This window comes from Aspergillus fumigatus, chromosome 6 (assembly GCF_000002655.1).
Source record: "Aspergillus fumigatus Af293 chromosome 6, whole genome shotgun sequence".
Taxonomy (NCBI): Eukaryota; Fungi; Ascomycota; class Eurotiomycetes; order Eurotiales; family Aspergillaceae; genus Aspergillus; species Aspergillus fumigatus.
This window is the reverse complement of record NC_007199.1, coordinates 2,987,854-3,008,651: the sequence shown is the minus strand read 5'-3', so window position 1 is coordinate 3,008,651 and position 20,798 is coordinate 2,987,854. Positions and strand designations below refer to the sequence as shown.

Below are 20,798 nucleotides of genomic sequence, written 5' to 3'. Positions count from 1 at the left end.
ATTATTCGCCAAGTCTTCAGTGCCCTTGGCGAGGTAGAGTTAATCTTGCTCTGGGGGCACGGACTTGTAATGTATTTCTTTCTTTCACGGATTTTGACACTGGGTCAGCATTTACCTGCAGTGGAACAGTCGGTTGCAACTCCCAACTATCTTGGTTGTCTACCCAGCGCGAATCGTACGACTGTGGCACTCGTGGTCAACTGAATCTAGCGTTCCTATCACCTGTACCGGTATCTTGGTCGCACTTCCTTCACTCCGGCCGTCAAGAGATTCTCTTAGATAGTCTGACTATACCTATCATTACACTCAACCTAGCACCAGCATTGGGACTGTGACCACAGCCTCCTGAAGAATAAGGTGATATAGAGTAATCTATTAATGCCCCGACACTTATCCTGCCGATCAATGAGCTGGTGAGGATGAACTCGAATAGTTTCTTAGATGCTTTGCAATGCATCCGAAGAGGCAGGGGTAGGAGGCTCGTGATCCGACATCAAGGGTAGCTGTCGTTTCTAGGCAATATGTTAGTTGAAATGCGAATTGAGTGTCGATAATCTCGAACCTGTGGTAGTAGCGCGGAGAAACTTATGGATGGACAGGTTTGAGCTGGAATTAACCCTGGATTGGCCGCTGGAAAAGTTCTTCCCGGCTCTTGCATAGAGTAATGCCTCTCCAGAAAACTTGTGGGGTTGCAATATCCAGTGTGGGCGACCAGTTGCGCGCATATACATTCGTATAATTATTTTTCCTTGCTCGCGAAATTAGGTGTCCGAAGCAGTCCGGGCAGAATAGTCATCTATCAGCGGCTGAATTTTCTCAATATTTGAGCAAAGTTGGTGCAAATACCCCAGCTGTCCAGTCGTTCAAGCGCTTGGCTTGCTTGTTGCACCTGTTGAGCTTCCCGTTAGCTGAAACCTGCTCGACGACCTATCCATCTGATCAAGCAATATTTAGGACCAAATGACACAGGAAAACAAGATATCAATAACGTACCCAACCGCCTGAATGGGCTTCTCCACCTAATCGATCGTACATCCAACATATTAATCCACCCGTCAGCAATGCAACTGAAACCTCAAAGCCGCACGTAGCTGCCATTTCATCTTCAATGGTCCGGCGAGCCAGATCAAGCATTTCATAGACGCGTTCAATCGTACGTCTGGAACCGGAGCTCTGACACCATCTTCTCAACGCGTCTTCAGCAAGCTGGATGTACTCCGTCAACCCCGAACGTCCGGCATACAGATGGAGATCGGAAATATTGATGTCCAAGTATATGTTTGCGAGATGGTGCAAAAGGAGACCTGCGGGTGGAGCTTGGCAGCCGTTCCCCCTGGCATTTGAGTGGTGGTAGTTATCGAGCCAGGCCTTGAGGCCATTACGAAGCCATCGTTGACGGTCAGCGAGTCCTTCAGCTGGCCCGATGCTCTCCGGGGCTCGGACGAAGGCCGAATGAAGAACAATATTCATATTTTGTCGCCATTTGAAAATGTGGCAGAACAGAGCGTACATGAGGATGATTTTACTGTAGGAGTCGATAGGCGCGTAAGGAGGATCGCGTTTGATCTCCGGATAGAGAAGACAGGTATCCAACGGAACCATGAAATACATGGCAGAGGGTATTTCGGCGGGGCCAAGGAGTACTTTCCACGCCTCAGGAGACTTGGCTTCCCAGAATGCAGCTTCGCAAGGTAACACCAGATTCACAGTTTCCCCCTTGGAAATGTATGGTTGGTTGTGGAATAATGCCGGAAACTGAAGGTCAAACATCTACGGTCCTCGTGTTAGTCCTATTAGTCCTTTCAGCCAGACCAAGTGACGGCGACGCACATATATGGCAAGTCCCAGACGCTTACGTTGCTCCAGCTGAATCCAGGAGGTCCAAGTGTCCAGGAGCTTCACTCGCATGGGTCTCGTGGCTCCTGCATCCGTTAAAAGGGGCTTTTGACGACAATCAAGCAATCTGCACCGACGACACGCAGTGACGAGGATGCCACGAGCCCCTTCTGCAAACTCAAACGCACTCTTATGTCCGGACCAAGCACCGGAGACGCAGAGAAATAGTAACGTCAAAATGTTTTCCACGGAGCGTAGCTGGACGCAGTAAGTAACCGGTTAGCGAGGCAGGAACTGAACTAAGCAGTAAAGCAGCTGAGACAGCGACGACGAGTTTGGGATGTCACACGACCCGAAAACGCCCAGGGGTGTCTTACAAATGATGGCTTCAAGGCATGCAACCTCATAAACACCGTAGTAGCCAGGTGTAGATACACAGCAACGAATTTACCTCGGTTTGATCTAGAATGGCTGGAGCCCAGAAGCATGATCGCCAACAGCAGGTATGGTGGCGCAGTGGCCGTACTGAACGTCGGTTTGTGAAGAACAGGGAACCTAGGATGGACGAATTCGAAAAAGAGTGAAAGGAAATACTCAAGCACCTCTGGCACAGGAAACTTCGATTCATCTGGAGGCAAGTGTCCATGCTCATTCGAAGCACTATCAGCCAAGGTGGCCAACATACGAGCTCTCACGTCTGGTGTTATTCTCAGGAATTGCCAGTTGACGTTTTTGAGACGATCCTGGAAGAGCCTGACGAGGTCAGGCTCTACCCAGGATTCCTGACTGGGAATATCAGTTGGTGGTATCTCAGACGATGGTGGTGCTCCTGGAACGGGATCCTCGTCGGGCCAATCATTTTGGGTGTCGTCAGCCGGATAATCGCATGCCTGACCATTACGATGTCTCGAGGCTGTGTCGCCCACGGTGGAGACGACACCAGGCAGGCACCGCTCAGAATGCCTACTCGGATATTCTTGAATTTGGACGCTGTCAAGGCCCAAGTGATGATCTTTCTGAGGACTGGGATAGTCCACCGAACCGATGTCGAGGATCCAGGCTAAATCCGTATCTAGACAGCCTTCTCCATACATTCCATAAGTGGCGTAGGGCCATGGGGAGTCAGAGTTCGGACTGCTTTGGGTAATCGACTTGCTCGATGAGTATGCGTTGGGGTCCAAAGATGCTCTGTAGTCTTGCACTTGGTCGGGGCCACCAATAAGGCCTCTGCTGACCTCAACATCCTGAGTAGTGTCATGGATCGCGCTAAACGTTTCTGGATATCTGGAGTCGAAAGAATGCGCATGTCGCGAGTCTGACGAGCGAAGGACGATATGCATATGGGATTCGTCTATGTCCTCAGCCCTAGGGTGGGGCTGCTGAAGCTGTTGATTAACATTGCCAAAGTCCACACTGCCCGCAGGGTCTGGCAAACGCGCATCGGACAGGTATTGGCGACCCGCATTCTTGGCGTGAATTTTTGAATGACGTTTCAAGAGGTCGCTGGAAGAAGGTCAGCGCGACGAGTCGTTCGTCATTACATGCGTTACAAGATCCAGAATACAAGGAATGCAGGAGGAAAGCAGATTGATGCATCTTGTCGAGTCGCCACTTTGCCAACCACAGATACAACATACACATATATCGTTCGGGAGGGACAGAACACAGGAACTGGCGGGCCAACTACCTTCGAGTAAACCGTTTCTGGCAGACATGGCACACAAATTTGGCGGTAGTTTTGTCTACCACAATTGTATTTCAGTACACAGAGATCCAGTCTGAGCTACGGAAGTGGCCTTCTGCACATACGATTCTCCGCATGTCGAGTCAAATTCTCAATTCGTGTGAACACCTTCCCACAAGCATGACAGACGAACGGACCAGAGGGTTGTTTCCGATGCGACCTTGACTGGCGCCTCGTTGCCTTTGGCGAAGCGACCTGCATGCTAGTCTAAGCCTCTTTCAGTCTCAACTGAGGCAGAAATGAATTTCGAAGCAATGGGGCACATATAGGCGGAAGGTGGATCGTTAGTATCAACAATAGTGACCAAAGACTCCGGTGGTCGCCATGGTTCGAAACTTGAAGCCCGGTCTGACGGAGCCGGGCTTCAGCTGCGAGATCTCAACTACCATTACCCCCAAGACAACCGGCCCACACACATTAGCCGCCCGCGTTACGGGGAGTTTCTCTTTATTTGTGGAGAGCAAAGCTGTTCTTTCGGTCCCAAAACAACATGAAGTGACAATGGAAGATTTTCTTTTCGAGCCCGCTCGCCTGGAACACCGCACTTCCGTTTTCATGGAGGCTGGAAAGCCTTACTTGGTGCGGCTTCTGAGTCGGGCTCGTATCCCGAGAGAAAATGACTATGAACCCACTCCTCACGGTGCAACGCTGTGCTATGAGGAATTCAGTGATGAGCGCGCTGCGATAGCCGAAGCCGTCCAGGCTGCATTTTCAGCAGATGTGAGCATCATATTTGCTGGTCGAAATCAACAATACGAATCTGAGGGCTTCGACCTTGAGTCCATGAGTATATCCGAACCCCAGGTAAGGCTCATCAGAGCTGTCACAGCAGTTTCCAAGAAGACCGTTTTAGTCCTTAACTGCGGCAATCCGATCGACGTATCGCCATTTGTGAATGAAGTCGACGCGATTCTCAATGCTCACTTCCCCGGCCAGGAGGGCGGACAGGCAATCGCGAATATTCTGACTGGGAAAACCACCCCGAGCGGCCGCTTGGCGACCACCTGGCCTAAGAAATTCGATGAAGAGCACGTCCCCACTTACCACAACTTCCCAGCGCGACTTACAGAGCGTGGGTATGAAATCAAATATGAGGAAGGCCTTCAAATCGGATACAGACATCCTCAGTCCCAGCGCACTGCGCAGTGGCAATTCGGCCACGGGTTGTCTTACACTACCTTCGAATACTCGGGACTCACCGTCAGTGGCCAGAAGATGACGGAGGAGGCCGGCGATTCTGACCTGAAAATCTCGGTCAGGGTCAAGAACACTGGTATCTACCCCGGCCATGAGGTTGTCCAGCTCTATATATCTCCTCCAGACAGCACGAAGGTGTGGCGTCCTGCTCGCGAGCTGAAGGGTTATGCGAAAGTATGGATACTTCCCGGGGAGTCAGAAACAGTGACGATCTCCCTGAATAAGAAACATGCATTCAGCTACTGGGATGAGGATGCCAAACAATGGCGGCTGGAGCCTGGAACATATCGCCTTCTTGTAGGACCGTTTTCGACCCCCTTTGAGATTGAGCACAGTTTAGTGTGGTCTGGACGGTAGATACAGCTGCTTTTCCCACCTCATGTATATATGTATTCATCGAAGACACTTTCTATAACGAGTTGTTTTAGATCCTTGCCATTCGTAGTTGGTAGACACGGGGTCAAGCGTCATTGAGTGTGATTAAGGCCTTTGCCGTGTACTTACTGCTTGAAGAGAGAGTTGTGTCGATCTGATTCTCACCGGACCCAGGACAATACGCATGTGCCAGGTAGCTTCCCACTCATCTGACCATGAAAAAGCAGCTGCATCGGCTGCCTTTACCTATTGGAGAGTCCACCGCGACTTTTCCATATCCTGACCTGATAGTGCATGCCTCGGCCTATTATTGCTCGACCTTCATGGTGTTGTTCATGAGCTTAAGCAGGCCCCGCTAGGAAACATCATCTTCTTCTTTTCTTTTACCTCATACCGTGACACATCAGCGTCATAGTCTTATACACAAGGAACGTCTCTCTAGTATTGCCAGGCCCCGGCAGGATCAGAGGACAGTCCTTGTCTTAGGAGATGAGATCTTTGCACGGTCACTTAGGCTTTCTACTCAGCATAGCACTTAGCTAGTCAAGGCAGTAATAACAATTCTAGTTGGGTTGAGTTCGCTGTGCTCTGAAGACTAGTAGGAGCATAGGTAATGATGTGTTTTGGTGAATTTGGTTAAGCGCAAAGGCACTGAAACAGCTGGATGCGTATGCAGGGGCATTTCCTACTCCCGTGTACGTGGGTGCTCACAAACGCCACCATCTTGGGATTCCTGTGCGCAATCGCCACAGCGAACCCGGTTCTCGCGCGTGCTCAGGGAACAGCTAGTGGGAAGGTGGCATTGGATCGTTTATATGCGCCTATGGCGCCGATAGGCTGGCGCTAACAGGACCATCTACAAAGAGTAGAACTACCAGGGAATAGCTCATATTAGAGATTCCATCAGAATTTCTTGTCTACTTCCTTGTAGTAGGGTCTTATCATCATCCTCCAGCCGCAACGTGATTCTCCGGCCTGTATAAGGGCCTGCATTTGTAAGTCGAAGCAGATAATCTGCATCCATCTGTTCCTGGTGCTCGCTTATCATTTTCACTGGGACCTGTTTCGTCAGGTCGACGCCGCACGTAATAAGCAGGTCTACTGCCTCCGGCGATGCACTGGTAATAGCATAATGCAATGGCGTCCATCCCCAGTCATCAACCGCTTGAGGCAGCTCCATGTTGAAGAAGTATCTTTATCCGACTGGGCTTCCCGCTCTCCGTCGCACGAACATCAACCGAAGCCCCGTACCGTAAGAGAAGCCGTATAGCATCGTCTGCTTTCTCTCAGTAGTAGATGGTTTCCCGCGGGTCCTTCATATCAGAGGGGACCGTATGTAGAATTGAGTGATATATAGATACCCAGGAATCAACGCTGCACCATTCACCCTGTGGCGACATGCAATGGTGTCTTGTCTTCCGTGGTTTGAATGTTGATCCTGAAAATCAGACCCATGGCAGCCCATTGCTCTGCCTTCATAGCAGAGAAGGCAGCATTCGTTCGTCTTCAGTCACAGGTATACACCTTTTAGAATATATTTGACGAAGGCTTCAGTTAACTAATTATGGCCGGCGGGATATATGTAGTGGAGTCGTATTCATTTTACACAATGTTATAATGTCCAAGTCCCAGATTCAGAGCCAATTTCCCCTTCGTTCTGATAGCATCAATAATACATAATGGCAAGTTATTTCAGCACGACATGGACCTTTTTACTCCTTAAACTCGACTTCCTTTCCACTCTTCATGCCGATCGCAGCGTAACTAACGGGATCTGCGCAATAGTCAATCACTATTCCTCAGAGTATATCCTGGAGAGCTTACCCAGCTGCTGTAATATCACTTGTTCTCCCGGCATAAAACGAACATCCTGCGTACACTTGAGCTCCAGAGTGGAATCCGAAGATTTACGAATAATGACCCGGTCAACTTCTCCAGTAACCATTTCCATTCCGTCGGGCTCAATCGTTTTGTCACCGACCACAGCGCCGATGTGGCTTCCCTCTTGGAGGGTTATAGGGTCATGGTCGAAATATGCCTTAGGCATCCTGGAGATTGCAGTACGTTTCAAAGTGAGGATCTTGAATGCAAGTCGATATTGGTGACACTGCGTGGGGATTCTCTTGCGTTTCTTGCGGTAATATATATTACGATCTCTACGAGAGGTACAAGCGGATATATTATAGTGAGGAATTCGGGCCAGGCCGCGATCGTCATGATGACATCTTCCATTCGAGATTCTTAATCCTAGGTAGGACGACGAGTACGTAAAGACATAATGTAATATCATCACCCCATATACTCTTCATTTATGGCTGTTCTTATAGTAGCTATATCCCATCTCAGGATAGGGCAGAGTTTCTATGGAGACGCCGTGAGAACGCGGCCTCCAGATGTAGACTAACCGTAAGTAGATTATCTGGCAAGTGGAGTGTGTAGTTGTCATTCATATAGTAGCAAATTTCGGGCTCAGGTGTGATATATCGGTAGTATAACATCCTAATAGTACATAGGGAGCAGAAGAGAGGTTGACTATAACCCAAAGCACAGTAAATTCTGGCACATACGACCATAGGGTGTGGAAAACAGAGCTTCCCGTCTGCTCAGCCGTACTTAAGCTACAGGTAGGGCACACGTCGCTTTGGATCTCAGGGCGGGTGATATTGATGAACTGTACCCACTTGAGCTGTCATTACCCCGCGTCGCCAAGTATTCTTTCTCTCCGGACGGCCCGGAAGATATCAGGAAAGTAAAGAAACACCCGCTCAGTTCGATAAACACCGGCTCCGACGACCTCGAAGGCTCTCTAGCTATGACGAATTTCGTAGCAACCAAATCGGTTCCCTTCAGGATCACGGAAGTTCATAAACCACCCATGAGAACTCTCAGGTGTCTTGGGTAGACAGGTGCCACCACCGCATTCGTGAATTGTCTTTTCCACCTGATGTAATCAGCCTTGCCAAACCTCTATAAAGGTATCAATCTTGAAGTATTCGACAAAGAACTGACCATGTCAAGAGAGTCGACCAAGTAGTACACGGTCATCCCACTCCCCATGATCTGCTCTGTTGGAGCGCAACCCTCCGGCATCTGGACGATGCCTCCGGTCAATCCTAGACGGGAGACTCTTTCAGCGCGCTTGACCAGCTGTGCATCAAGGTTGGTTTACCCTTCGGTTCAACGAAACTATAGTGCTGCACTTTGCTTTGGTCTTCAGCGGATTGGGCTGGCCTCCATTCCCAGGACGGAAAAATGGCACTGTAAAATCCCTACGCAGAGAACATCGTCAGCAGGGCCCAGTAGCCTGCGACACAGCCGACGAAAATCCACAGAGTCGCCGCAAAACCGTGAACCGACCTTGAGTTTTTGGGTATCCCGTGCAGGAATCTCCACCCAACATGGAGAGCCTGCTGGGGGAGCCTTCCAGGTCTGCTGGGCCTGAGTTGCGTCACTGGTTTCGGTGGACATCTTGGGCTGTTAGGGCCTGAGCAAGTTCAGCGCGTGCCCAGGGTTCGGACAGGGAGGCGAAGAGCATAATAAATCTACTCCTCCGCCATTTACTGCCAACAGGGGGCAGTGAAAGATAAAGCATGGCTCATGTACGTCATCGGCAACATTATCATTCGCCTTAGGGTGGAGATTAAGCCATATGCTATCTATCCCCAGCAATGAATGGTCGAGATTAGGCTTGTAGTATCATGCACTGGCAAACTATGTCTCATGTTGCTGCTCAAGTTCCTCTAGAGAGCCTATCAACTGTGGCTTTGCACATCTTTCATAGACCGTCGTCAGGATCACAACTCAACAGTTCGTATTCTCGGCTCATGTTTATCCTCAGTATGCCACGCAACCCACCAGAAGCCGAGACATCACCCGTATGAACCGGACTAAACTCGAAACTAGAGACCTAGATCGATGCAGCAACTTCGTATAATTGCGGTGAATCCATAAGTTTGGGGGTCAACGAAAGTACCACAGCGAATGAGCGACAGAACCCCGTCATTTGAGTTCGGATACGAGGAGCTTCCTAACAACGCGAGACAACGCGTCTGACGCAGGTCACCGACTCTGTTCCATGACACATGGCTCCTTTTCTTGTTGGAACATGACATAAATTTGGTCTGCTGATTGGCTTGGTGTATATGGCTACTCTGTAAATTGTGCGATATTCGTTATTATATACAAAACTTGTATAATCTTCAGGTTAGCCTGTTATAAATGATAGCAATGGATAGCCAGGTATATGTCTTACACAAATAACCAGTGGATATCCTTGTTTCCTCACCATTCCTAGCAAAATATAGTCAGCCCCGAAGAGTGGCAACGAGACTGTTACAGGAACTCGCCGCGTTGCGCCGTCAGTTGCCCATGGTGCGCATCCACGACCCAGCTCGGTTCCAATTCGATACACCTGACGGAGGGAAGAGCCTGTTGGATCTGTTCGAAGGGCGCAAACAACTAACCCTCTACCATTTCATGCTGGGACCCCATGAGACTCAGGGCTGCGTGGGTTGCTCATTCTGCGTGAACCATATTCCCGATCTCCGCCACCCCTGGAGCAGGGATACTTCTTTCGTCGCCTGGCTCCCGCGCCCTTGTCTAGATTCACTGCCGATAGGAATCAGATGGGCTGGAAGTTTCCGTTCGATAGTTCTGCAAAAACGTACAAACGTGGGCCGAAGTTGAGGCACAGGGAGAAACTATCACCTGGAAGCCCGGCAATGGCTGTTTTGGACTATGTTCGTTCTTCCGGGAAAGTGACGGGGTTAGATGGCCCGCCTTAATAGCGATACGATTCAGATCGAGAAACCATGGTCCTAGGTATCGAGGCCTCACGAACTCCTAGTCCATATGTCCCCTTAGCAACATGTTTATGACCCTCGCCCTGCTGTTCAGCCGCTCAACCCGAGGGCAGATTCCCACCACTCTCTTGTTTCCCCGGAATACTCCACCATTCCATCCAAACCTGACGGCACGGCCTGTTCCTGTGCGTTGTTGAAGGACATAGCATGCCATGTTCTAATGAGACTTATTGGCCCGCGGTCAGCTTGATCAAGGTATCAAGGCAAGTATGTTGACTCCGAAAGACCAGCGTCTAGACAAGTTCCGGGCCAATCATTCTGCAAGAGCTGGCTCAGATCAACTCCGTAAAGAGTCGGCATGTCGGCAGTCAACTCCTCCAGCCACGCCAAATCTTCGGAGTTTCGAGTTTGGTTGGGGAAAGATGTTCAGACGTTCTGCACGGGGCTCATCCTGCAGTGTCAGCTGCGAAGACTCGGAAAGGCGTGAGGTTTCTGCCCAGAATGATGGTCATAGAGACATTCATACCCCAGTCCCTACATGGGATACACAGATTCCCTCCATGACATTTCCTTTTCCACGCCTGGCATGGCTCACAGGTTACCAGGAGCGCTTGCGCTTTCGTTGTGCAATTGTTTAGGGCATGAGAGCTATCATATGACCTGGAAGAAGCAGTGTTTGAGTACCAGGCGGTACCAACAGCCCAATAAACCAAAATAGTCCTCGGTTGACGCTTCAAGAGGACGATACATACCATGAGCCAGTGGGGGGCTTTAAGGGAAGTTTCTCTAGGTGGAAGAGCAGATATTGCAGACATGTCAATAAGTTGCTAAGGAATGAGAAGCCAAAGACGTTGTCATTAGCTCAGAGGCTAATAGTGGCGCCTGCTAGTACTACTTCTATTCGGCTAGTCTAGTGATTTTGTATGACATGTAACTGCTCTAACAATAGCCAGAGGTATAGCGGATTCGACGGTTATGTCCACACAAGCTGACTTGCACAATAACTACAGCGATCCTGCTATTACCCCTTGCTGTACCCTCACTGTGAACCTAATGGATGAGTACATACAAGTCCTATCTGGAGAAGTAGCAGCAGGAAAGTGCAGCACCAGTAACACGTGCAGGTGAATTCCCAGATACTGCCAGATTCTCAGCAGTCTTTTCCCTTCCTGCATTAAAAACTCGATAAAGCAATATAGCAATAAGAACCTTGAGATTATAATATATTCACAGCTAGTAGGCTATCTTCCGCTGTCGCTACTCTCCCACTCCTGTCTCCAGGATCCCACTCCAGGTCTTCCGAGCACGCTCCCCCCCCCGGGCAAGCTGAGGCTAGGTTTGTTTACTCTCACTGGCTCCTAAAAAGCACAATATTGTTTGTGAAAACACTAATATTATCACTGAAGCTCGCCAGACTCTGCCCGTCCCGATCCACCATGCTCCGGGTGCCAAGCGTATTCAGGTTGTACACAGTAATCGCCGAATCGCCCTCGATGCTGAAGATGGAGTTCTGGCAATTCTGTTCTCCGCCGTAAGTGGAGCATCCTGTGATTTACGCAAGGGACATCCATATTAGCAACTGTTGGCAGGGCCATGGGAAACAACGGGGAAGGGGGACGCGCAGATATCATGACCCGAAAGTAGAGGAGAATACACTAACCTGCATCATAGTTGTTGAAAAAGGAGTAGAGGCCGGCGCCGTACACGTAGAGGTCGTGCGAATCTACCACACGGAGGCCCCAGCCGACCTCGCAGTTTCCGTCGCTGGAGCTCTTGCAGCTGGAGGCAAAGTCTGGATCATGGATTGCGGCTTTCGGCGTGAAGGGGATGAGAGCGTTGGGGTTGCTCTGGTAGTACCTGTTTGCGAGACTCGTATCAGCATCTGAAGTCGAGACACGAGAGGATTGTGTTCGAGGAAGTGGTGGAAGACGCACGCGGTCTCTGTTTGGATCTGGCCCATGTACACATTCTGGGTTGAGACGAACTGGTACTCGTAGAGGACGTTGTGTTCGACCGATGTGCCGGACCTGATGGTTTGAAGTGGGTCAGCCTATGATCGGAGAGGATACAGACGCCAGAGGTAGCAAATGCACGAACAGCCAGATGTTTCCCTCCGTGCTCTCAATATTCAGGCCGCGTCCACTGTAGAGCGTAATCTGGCCGCCATCGGCCTCGGTCTGGACATCGATGTCGCTTTAACAAGGGTTAGTGCCCATGGAGAAACCTCATACAGCGTGTCCAGGAGAAGTAGAGACTTACTGATCCGAAACCCAGAGCCAGGTGTTCTCCAGGTAGAGGTTTGAAGCAGACGGGGTGACATGCATAAGCATGTAAGCGACAATGCACTTCTCATCGGCCTCTGTGATTACAGTCTCGGGTGTTTTGGCGCACTCCCTGGTCGTCTGCTGGGACCCTGCGAACCCTCCAACGCGCGCATGCACCTCCCACATTCCAGACGGATCGGACGGCGACGCAAGGTTCCATTCGATGAGCGTAGCGCCAGCCTGAGGTCCCTGCGTGCTGATGATGAAATCCGAGAGCTCAACATGGCCCTGTTGGCCAGCTTGCCCGACTTGGATCACGGGCTGGGGCTCCTCCTGGTTGTTGAAGAACGCTCCGCTTGACAGGATCACGGGGAATGCCTCACCGACAATCCTGGACCCTGCGGGGATTCGAAGCGTGCTGGTCACCTTGTACACGCCTGCATCGAGGAATACCACCCGGTCTGAGGCGGCGGCGGAATCGATCACCCTCTGCAGTGCTGCGGTGTCGTCAGTCGTTCCGTCGCCAGTAGCGCCGCCGTCCCGGACACTGGAGAAGGCCGAGACAGGCAGCTGCTCATACTGTGGCTTGGAGCGCTGGTAGTACTTCCCATCACCAACCACAAGTCCAGCAGGCCGCGAGACCGGGGTGATGTCACCGGCAAATCGAGTGGGCCCATCGGGGACATAGCGATTTCCCTGGCCCCAGCCTGGTATAACAGACGAGCGTGTAGTTCCCGCCAGAACTGTGCCTGAGGGCCCCTGAACAACAGTAGCCACGTTGTTGATAGCCACGTTCTCCAGTATGATGCTGCCAGCAGTGCGCGGCGTAGAGGACTCGGACTGTGCGGACTTGATGGCGACGGGGGTATTGGCGAAGGAGCTGTCAAAGACTGTGATGGACCCGACGCTTTGCTGCTCGCTGCCCCCTGTGGAAATGTCGATGCCGACCTCGCAGTCATTGATGGTGATATCCTGGTAGGTCCAGCCCCAGTTCCAGAAGTGGCTGATGGCCGTTTGGGCGTGGTTGAAAGTGAGGTTGCGCATGGTGAACTGCTGGTTTCCGAGCGCCGCGGCAATCTTGCCTCCATTGAAGACGAGATCCCCTGCGAAGCCGGCAGAGCCTGTTTTACACTAGTTAGTACAGAGATCTATCCAATGGAGACTGGTTGGAAAGTCGTATACTCACCACTTTCGCAAAAGATCCCCTGATGCTCCGTGCCCTCGTCGGCACTCAACTGGAAGATAACATTCTGCAAGCTGGTTGCCTGCGCCGTGGGCCAGTGGATGCCACTGATCTGCTTCCTCGCCGCGACATCCGTGGTATCGAGCACAAGGTTGCGCACCTGTCTCCAAAATACGGTAGTCGCAGGCCAGTTCAGCTCCGGTCCAAAGTAAGGGTCGCCGTCAATCAGATAGCCACCGTCGAAATCCGCACATGCCTTGATAACAGGCAGTGCGTTTGGGTTTCCCGTGATGATTGTGTTGTAGTAGTCGAAGATGGGCTTCGAAATCACGTACGTGCCCGCAGGGAAGTAGACTATGGCGGGCGTTGTGGTGCTGGAGAAACAGCCTTGCCCGCAACGCTCGCCGCTGCTTATGGCTTCGTTGATTGCGGCCGTGTCGTCCGTGATGCCGTCGCCTGATGTGTGGTATCAGTATAGGGCGAATGGTCGGCCACTGCGGGTGCGACTCACCTTTTGCGCCAAAGTCCTTGACGTTACGGAACACCCTATATCCGGAAGGTCCCAGGGGTGCGATACCCTGGTGCGAGATGGACTCTAGCCAGTAGCCAGGGCCATTCGCTGCCTGGCGAGACTGTATACTCTCAGTGGAAGAGCTTCCTGCTGTGATTGCCGCTGCGTGGGTCAGGGGCCCGAGCAGGACGGGGATAGTGAGAAGGGAGAGCGGATGTGCATGATAGCGCCGCGGGACCACTCTGTACAGTCGAGGGCTAGTTGATGCCTCTGTTGGAATGATAGTCGTTGTAATACAGGAGGACATGTGGTATTTATATTCCTCCTGGCTCTGGAGAGCGCCAGTCCTTGCAACCTGAGATGCGCACTTTGCCGTGAGAAGACGGTCCCCGCCGCGTGCTTGTTACTACTACGGCGTTGGCGTAGATTGGCACACTTTGTACCGATAATCTACAGAGAAGAGTCTCCAGATTGACGTCTCGTTCCTGCGTTAAACAGCCCACTGGAGGCGCGGAGTGTCGCCTGTGAGCCATTTTTCGTGGACAGTCCCTCAACCCACTAATGCAGGCTACGCAAACCCATTTTCAATTCCTGGCACATTTTCAATCCCTGGCACAGCGCGATAATGGCTTCGGCAGATGCAATGGCTCTGGGGCTGCTGAAGTTCGGCACTTGCAATATCGCCAACGTTTCAGATAGGTCTTCCTAAGCGAATCGCTGTCTGTGCTCTACGGCAAGGTTCGCGCAGTGCACCCCGCTTCCAGTGATGCAGGGATATTCTGCAGTGACATTCCCCAAACTCCTTCATTTCGCACGACACTCCGCGGTTTACGAGGACAAGCTGTGGGGAGAGTTGGGGGAGTTGGCGACCATGTTTGCCCCAGTTCTGCCAAACCCCGCAAAGACATGTCGGCCCAGCGCAAGATTGAACATCTCACGGCTCGGAATCCTCTCCTTCCGAGCACCAGTACTCTCTGCCACATCGTCAGAGGCGTCGGGCGTTGCCTGAAGGAAGGACAGGCGGCACGGACAGAGCCATTCCTGCGAGTCGTGTTCCCGTCAGGGACGTTATGCGACTGGATGAAATAACGTCCGGTGAGAGATTCGGTCTGGGGAATCTGGAGAATGAGTGAACTAGCTGCGGTCTCCTTCGTTTGTGACAGTAACCACGTGGGTAACATTGTGTTGATCTAATCTTCCTGAGGGTAGACGCATGATACTCCTTTCAATTGCTAATAACCGTCTCACAGGACAGAGTGAGGATACAAGCGACAGCTTTCATTCGGAGTGTATACTCCAAGATGTAAGATTAGATCTCAGTGGAAGACTAAGCGAAGACAAACTATTCATAGGATCGAATGGAATCATGGTCAAGAGCACTTTCCATGCAGACACAGAAAGGCAAGCGATCTGCAGTAGAACATCGCAATAACCGTGTACACTCTAATGCGGGACAATGGGATACTCCAGATTCTTGCATCCACCCTGGCGTCTGCGATACAGACCGATAAACCCATATCCTCCGCAGTTCTGCAGGCTGTCGCCCGCACACGGCCACAGACAATTGCCCATGGGCGTAACCCTCGGCATATCGTCCTGGTCCACACTATTGCCACAGAAACACTCGTGTGCGTTCTCCACGCCAGCATACTGGTAGCCTTCGGCACTGCATTTCTCCACGCACTGGGCCGGCGTTAGATCCGAGATCTCTGCCGTCGACCCGACTAGGACCCGATGCCCGCCGACGTTATCCCGAGTGCAGCCCACCCACTCCCACCCGTGGCTGCCGGTGAGATCGGTGTAGTAGTGCAGGGGCTCGCCGATGGTAGTTGGTGCGCCGCAGCCGGTCACGGGCCTGGCGTCGTCGGGCCCGGGCTGGATGGGGTTGCATCCGGGGAGCTCATCGAGCCACCCGTCGATGCGCTCGTTGATCGAGCGCTCAAGAATGCAGCCGTCTGTCACCCAGTCTGGCTGCAAGGTGATGGGCTCGCACTTGGTGATGTCGCCGCCGCCGTCGTGGCACGTGTTGATGGCGTCTTGGAGAACGTCAATGTCCCAGCCGTTGAGCTAGAAGATGCCCATGGATATTAGCTTGGGGGAAGGGGAAGAGAGAGGAGAGGGCAATCAAGAAGCACGTACAAAGTCCGCATGCAATCCATAGCCCGTAGGATCCCCGAACGAGAACACAAAGGGCTGCTGGTTCCCATACCACATATCCCCAAACCGCTCCGTGTGCCAGGTAACCTCGAGGAAGATCGAGATAATCCGGACCGGGTGGGATGCAGGACAGGGCCCGTTGTCGTAGCTCTGAGTTGGGTAGGCCACATGGGATCTGTGGTCGGGGCTATCCAGATTCACGCCGTCCCAGCACGAGGGAAAGTACACCTGCGCGCGCAGGCCGTTCGGGCAGTGGGTCGTTGGGAACCCGTGGGTCTGCGGGGTGCCGGGGCCGTTGTAGTTCAGGCACGCAAAGCTGCGAGCGGCAGTGGCGATGTCGCCTTTATCGCTGCGGTCGAAGGGGCTGCCCGCGACCATCCGGAACCCGGCTGGGGGTGCGACGATGGTGCCGTCGGTTGTTGGGTCAGGACGCTGCCTTGTTTTGATATCCGTGTTAAGATTGGTCGCACTCTGCAAAGGTCCACGACCTTGAACTTACTCGTAGTAGATGAGAGCACCGCCGTTCTGGGGCACTTGGATGAAGCTCCCGTTCTGCGCGTGGTAGTACAGCGAGGCAACCCAGTAGTTGGACTTGTCCTCTACCGCGGAGCAAGAGTTGCACTGCGACGTCTGAGTCATGTTGTAGTCCATTGTGAAGCCAAAGCCCGATCCGCCCATGATGGTATGGACATGGCTCGATGCAACGCCCGGCTGGACAATCGGGTCTGCGCGTTCGATGACCAGAGGGGTGCTGCAGGGCACCTTGAAAAATGCGAGGGATAACGGTGCATAGCTGAGAAGCCACGCCAAAGAGGCCTGCTTGCTGAACAGAGGCATAATGAAAGAGATCACTGCAGAGTGTGGTGTAGGGGGAAACAGCTCGTGGGACTCGTCGTTTCTCTGTCCAAGGCCACTTCCGGCTCCTTTTAACTTAGCAGTTCGACTCTTCTCCTGATGCTGCTGCTGCTGTTGCTCCTCCTCACGGACAGGTCAATCTATTTGACTTTCCACCTTGCTTCAGAGCCTATACAGACTGCTTGTTGTCACCTTGACGCGCAGGAGAGGAGAATATCGACCAAGTGTAGTGCCACTTAGTCTTCCACACTCCAATCTGCAGGCATGACGCATGAAACCGAGACTTGAGCTCGTCGCGTGTTCTGCGTCCCGACACTCCGCGACTTCAAACGATAATCAATCTACTGAGAGGGGTATGCATCTGCCGTTGCTTTGGCCGGGGTGGCACACATGCTGCAGACTATTTTCTGGGGTACATCGTCTGCAGCACGCTTCCGCTAAAGTGGAAGACCGGGGCTAGAGCTGCAAGTAGTCATCTACGACCTACTCTCCAGAAATTCAGGGGACTTTACCGATATTCCGCAAGACACCACGGGCGAGTGTGTGCAGCGACGCGGGTTCGGGGAATTCTGATATCGAGAGATGCCATAGGGTATTGGCATGTTCTGTCCGAAGTTGATGGAACCAATTCATTTGTTTTGATCAATCCGGACTCGACATGCTGTAGAAGCGCCGATCTCAGTGTCTTTCGTCGACGAATATAAATACAGGCAATGCGTAGTCCACACACACGGTGGCTCCCACCACTGCCAGTCGCCCTCATATAGCACCGAGATATTGATTCTGATATCTATTACCATGATCTTTAAGGCCATCTTTCCCATCCTCTATGCACTAGGACCTGCCCTCGCCCTCGCCCAGGGAAAGCGCGGTCTCGCGTATAACGACGGCGCCCTCGCAAATCTCTTCAGCGGATATAGCCACGTCACCTGGGGTTACAACTGGGGCTACGAGCGCAACGGGCTCGGCGCCTCCTTGGACTTCAATCCCATGCTCTGGGGCCTGCCCTCCTCGCTGGACCCCCAGTGGACCGCCGCCGTTCACGCAACCGGCGTCGAAGCCATCCTGGGCTTCAACGAGCCTGACCTCGGCTCCCAATCGAACATTAGCCCGGCCGACGCGGCCGCCGGCTACCTGGTGAGCCTGCAGCCATTCGCGGCCCAGGTGCGCATTTCGACGCCCGCGGTGACAAACGGTCCGCCGCCCAACATGGGGACGGGGTGGATGGACCAGTTCTTCGAGCACTGTAGGACCTGCACGATTGACTTGGTGGCAATCCACTGGTACGCCAATAACGACCCGGAGGGCTTCAAGGCGCACGTGCAGCAGTTCTACGACAAGTACCATCTGCCGATCTGGATCACGGAGTTCGCGGCCAGTGGCTCCGAGGCGGAGCAGATTCAGTTCCTGCAGGCGGTTCTGCCGTGGCTCGATGCGCAGCCCTATGTCGAGCGGTATGCCTACTTTGGTGTCTTTCCGGGGTTCCTGGTCAACGAGGGTGGAGACGGGCTTTCGCAGCTGGGACAGGTATATGCGACTTATTAGTGGCTAGCGATCTCGTGTGTGGCCTGCTATCATGGATCCAACAACATGCCAGAAATTGCACTTATGGTAAACTTATCTCTGATCCATCTCATGTACAAAGTAGTACTCCTTGGTGCCGTAGGAGAAGTTGACAGCCGAAGCTTCCTGGGAGTCCTCTAGATCATGTAAGGAACTCTATCATCGAAGCACACTGTCCTGGCCCGCATATAACGCTTCCTTACCGCCGCCAAGGACGCTAGGCTGTGTATGGCATGTGCTGCTGCATAACTAGCCCCCTGCTGGCTCAGATTGACGGAGTAATATCTATAACCCTGAATCTCAGACCAGTGGGCTCCATCGGCTGGCCGCCAACTCCGGCAAGCCGTGACTTCTCCCTAACCTTTGTGGGACATATGTACGATGCACATACTGTTGTGGTTTGGTGTCTGGACGAGACTTCTTTGATTAGGTTGAACCGTCTACCACTAGAGGACTAAGGGACTCCAAGTTCTGGCCCTGAGATGAAGCCCTCACGCCAAGAAAAGACTCCGCAATTCCGCGATGCAGATGCATGGATGTCTGTGCAGGTCCTGTCATGCCATGCATTCTTACCTCCGGACAGCCGGTTGTGTACCCCGGGATCCGAAATGCACACTTTCTCCACCCTAACTCGTGGCCCTAGTTTTCTCGTCCAGGGTTTGTGGCTTACCTTGCTAATTACCTGATACCAGCCGTGGTGCTTCGAGCGCCTCTGGGTTGTACATCAAAAGACCTGAGCTTTGTCAGCCGGCTTTGGCTCGCACCATGTCAGATACTACGATAATACAACGCCTAATGGCCGTTTTCTCAAGTTGATCCCCGCAAGACCAGCGCATCAGCCAGGCTGTTGTGTACGGAAGAATCAGATCTTCTCATGATGGAATCGCCAGACGACCGCATCTTGAGGCCGACGGATCCCGACAGCCCTGTCCTCGAAGCCTGGGGTCAGGGACTCATGGTTGGTTCGCTGGTCGTCATGACCGCGGTCATCGGTGCAAACAATGAAAAGACGCATCTTACTGCATAAGCTGATTCTGATCGAGGCGAGTTGCTCACCTCCTGGGGTCCTTGGTTTTTGCAGCACACCGTGGCACCTCGGCTGACAGCGAAGGCATGACAGCTGCTCCTCGCCATTCCACACGGCACATTCATCTTCCAAAAGCCCCCCGTCTACGGGTGGTATCTCTCCGTGAGCGCTGTCGGGCTCAACGTCTCCTGGAGCCTGCACAATGTCATTGCCTGGATGAAAAGCAAGCCGTTCTATAGTCGCAATGTCTCCATGGCATATATCGCTAGTGTGGTCGCGGTACAACCATACTGGCTGCTGGAGATCTATGCCAACTTTGCATATTTCAACAATATCAACCGCGTATTCGAGGTGACGCGGCCAATGGAACCGTTCTTCCGGTTCGTTATGACACCGAGTCCTGCAGTTCCTGTCCCAATTCCTGTAGTTTTGAGGATCGGACGACCGAGAAGGACGGAGCACTGTGCTAATCGCATCAAAGTGACCCGTGGTGGATATTCACAACCTGCTCTCTGTTCTACACCATCAAACGCGGGTACAGCTTCGGCATCGTCGAGCTGGTCACCGTCAGCCCGCGATTCGGCATCATGCTGGCTGCGATGTGTGTCTCGACCTTGTTCATCATTATCGACACATGCAGTGTCATTGGTGTAATTCGCAGCGCCGCACTGCCCATTGGTGTCGAACCTTTCTGGAAGGCATGTCTCTCGAATTTACCCTGACTATCACATTTGATGATACACCTTTACAACGCCCTTATATACGACAAAGAAAGAAAAGAACACTAACGCATCCCTCGCGCCCTAGCTCTCCTTCATCTTCCAATGCCTCTGCAACACCGTCATCCTCGACGACTTCAAGACAGCCCTCGACCGCATCCACACATACCATGAGCAGCGGGTGCGCGCGTCTGCGTACCCTGCTATTCGCGATATAGGACCACCGGCGAACGCTCATCAGCCGCCCTACAATGCGAATTCCGCGTGTGCGCCGACATCTGCAGAGGTCGGGGAGATTGTTATTGAGGTTCCGCGCAGGGCTGGAGATATTGCTTAATGGACATTTTTTTTTTCCTTTTTGAAAGAGGAGTGCTCGTGCTGTTTCGAATGTGGCCAGGTGTGCCTCTGGTTGACAGTGGGAGTCCACCGGACGAGACACATGTTTCTTGCGGACATGGAGTATTACGGTCAAAATATTTCAAAGTAATAGTTTGTTATATATTCAATGACTAGTAAGTGACATGCCACAGGAATCTCCCGTGACATGTGCACCCCGTGCTTGTCA

At 52.4% G+C, this 20,798-nt stretch overlaps 8 protein-coding genes across 8 annotated transcripts; 2 read left to right on the top strand and 6 right to left on the bottom strand.

The window, feature by feature from the left end:
* Positions 1 to 27: 27 nt before the first annotated feature.
* On the bottom strand, positions 28 to 3,578 carry AFUA_6G12020 (uncharacterized protein). The gene is made up of 6 exons (XM_077805093.1): positions 3,524 to 3,578; positions 2,214 to 3,339; positions 1,831 to 2,094; positions 994 to 1,770; positions 563 to 889; positions 28 to 512 (listed from the first exon to the last, which is right to left on the bottom strand). The coding sequence occupies exons 2-5, from the start codon at positions 3,174 to 3,176 to the stop codon at positions 800 to 802; spliced, it is 2,094 nt and encodes a 697-aa protein (XP_077661224.1). The 5' UTR covers positions 3,177 to 3,339; positions 3,524 to 3,578; the 3' UTR covers positions 28 to 512; positions 563 to 799.
* A 326-nt stretch (positions 3,579 to 3,904) lies between these two features.
* AFUA_6G12010 (glycosyl hydrolase family protein) lies at positions 3,905 to 5,194 on the top strand (the record flags this gene model as incomplete). Its single annotated transcript, XM_745987.2, has 1 exon — positions 3,905 to 5,194. One exon carries the CDS (start codon positions 3,905 to 3,907, stop codon positions 5,132 to 5,134), a length of 1,230 nt encoding a protein of 409 aa, XP_751080.1. The 3' UTR covers positions 5,135 to 5,194.
* Positions 5,195 to 6,655: 1,461 nt separating this feature from the next.
* AFUA_6G12000 (uncharacterized protein) lies at positions 6,656 to 7,290 on the bottom strand. The gene is made up of 2 exons (XM_745986.2): positions 6,977 to 7,290; positions 6,656 to 6,926 (listed from the first exon to the last, which is right to left on the bottom strand). The coding sequence occupies exons 1-2, from the start codon at positions 7,197 to 7,199 to the stop codon at positions 6,865 to 6,867; spliced, it is 285 nt and encodes a 94-aa protein (XP_751079.1). The 5' UTR covers positions 7,200 to 7,290; the 3' UTR covers positions 6,656 to 6,864.
* An 829-nt stretch (positions 7,291 to 8,119) lies between these two features.
* AFUA_6G11990 (uncharacterized protein) lies at positions 8,120 to 8,620 on the bottom strand (the record flags this gene model as incomplete). The annotated part of the gene is made up of 2 exons (XM_745985.1): positions 8,120 to 8,299; positions 8,483 to 8,620. 2 exons carry the CDS (start codon positions 8,618 to 8,620, stop codon positions 8,120 to 8,122), a joined length of 318 nt encoding a protein of 105 aa, XP_751078.1.
* A 2,682-nt stretch (positions 8,621 to 11,302) lies between these two features.
* exg5 (glycoside hydrolase family 55 protein) lies at positions 11,303 to 14,219 on the bottom strand (the record flags this gene model as incomplete). Its single annotated transcript, XM_745984.1, has 7 exons — positions 11,303 to 11,499; positions 11,615 to 11,811; positions 11,889 to 11,981; positions 12,052 to 12,147; positions 12,214 to 13,339; positions 13,405 to 13,857; positions 13,913 to 14,219. 7 exons carry the CDS (start codon positions 14,217 to 14,219, stop codon positions 11,303 to 11,305), a joined length of 2,469 nt encoding a protein of 822 aa, XP_751077.1.
* A 1,136-nt stretch (positions 14,220 to 15,355) lies between these two features.
* AFUA_6G11970 (DUF1996 and WSC domain-containing protein) lies at positions 15,356 to 16,906 on the bottom strand (the record flags this gene model as incomplete). Its single annotated transcript, XM_745983.1, has 3 exons — positions 15,356 to 15,979; positions 16,052 to 16,538; positions 16,569 to 16,906. 3 exons carry the CDS (start codon positions 16,904 to 16,906, stop codon positions 15,356 to 15,358), a joined length of 1,449 nt encoding a protein of 482 aa, XP_751076.1.
* Positions 16,907 to 17,722: 816 nt separating this feature from the next.
* On the top strand, positions 17,723 to 18,945 carry AFUA_6G11960 (glycoside hydrolase family 128 protein; the record flags this gene model as incomplete). Its single annotated transcript, XM_745982.1, is given in 3 exon segments — positions 17,723 to 18,451; positions 18,470 to 18,483; positions 18,918 to 18,945. The coding sequence occupies 3 exon segments, from the start codon at positions 17,723 to 17,725 to the stop codon at positions 18,943 to 18,945; spliced, it is 771 nt and encodes a 256-aa protein (XP_751075.1).
* An 874-nt stretch (positions 18,946 to 19,819) lies between these two features.
* On the bottom strand, positions 19,820 to 20,471 carry AFUA_6G11950 (uncharacterized protein; the record flags this gene model as incomplete). Its single annotated transcript, XM_745981.1, has 2 exons — positions 19,820 to 20,182; positions 20,304 to 20,471. 2 exons carry the CDS (start codon positions 20,469 to 20,471, stop codon positions 19,820 to 19,822), a joined length of 531 nt encoding a protein of 176 aa, XP_751074.1.
* Positions 20,472 to 20,798: the final 327 nt, after the last annotated feature.

Excerpts from the sequence above, each read along its gene's own strand:
- AFUA_6G12000 (XM_745986.2), bottom strand. The coding sequence starts at position 7,199 with ATGCCTAAGGCATATTTCGACCATGACCCTATAACCCTCCAAGAGGGA. Across the intron at positions 6,927-6,976 it reads AGTGATATTACAGCAGCTGG|ATCCCGTTAGTTACGCTGCG; the intron begins GTAAGCTCTCCA and ends ACTATTGCGCAG.
- AFUA_6G12020 (XM_077805093.1), bottom strand. The coding sequence starts at position 3,176 with ATGCATATCGTCCTTCGCTCGTCAGACTCGCGACATGCGCATTCTTTC. Across the intron at positions 2,095-2,213 it reads ATGCCTTGAAGCCATCATTT|CTACGCTCCGTGGAAAACAT; the intron begins GTAAGACACCCC and ends TACTGCGTCCAG. Across the intron at positions 1,771-1,830 it reads GTCTGGGACTTGCCATATAT|ATGTTTGACCTTCAGTTTCC; the intron begins GTGCGTCGCCGT and ends CGAGGACCGTAG.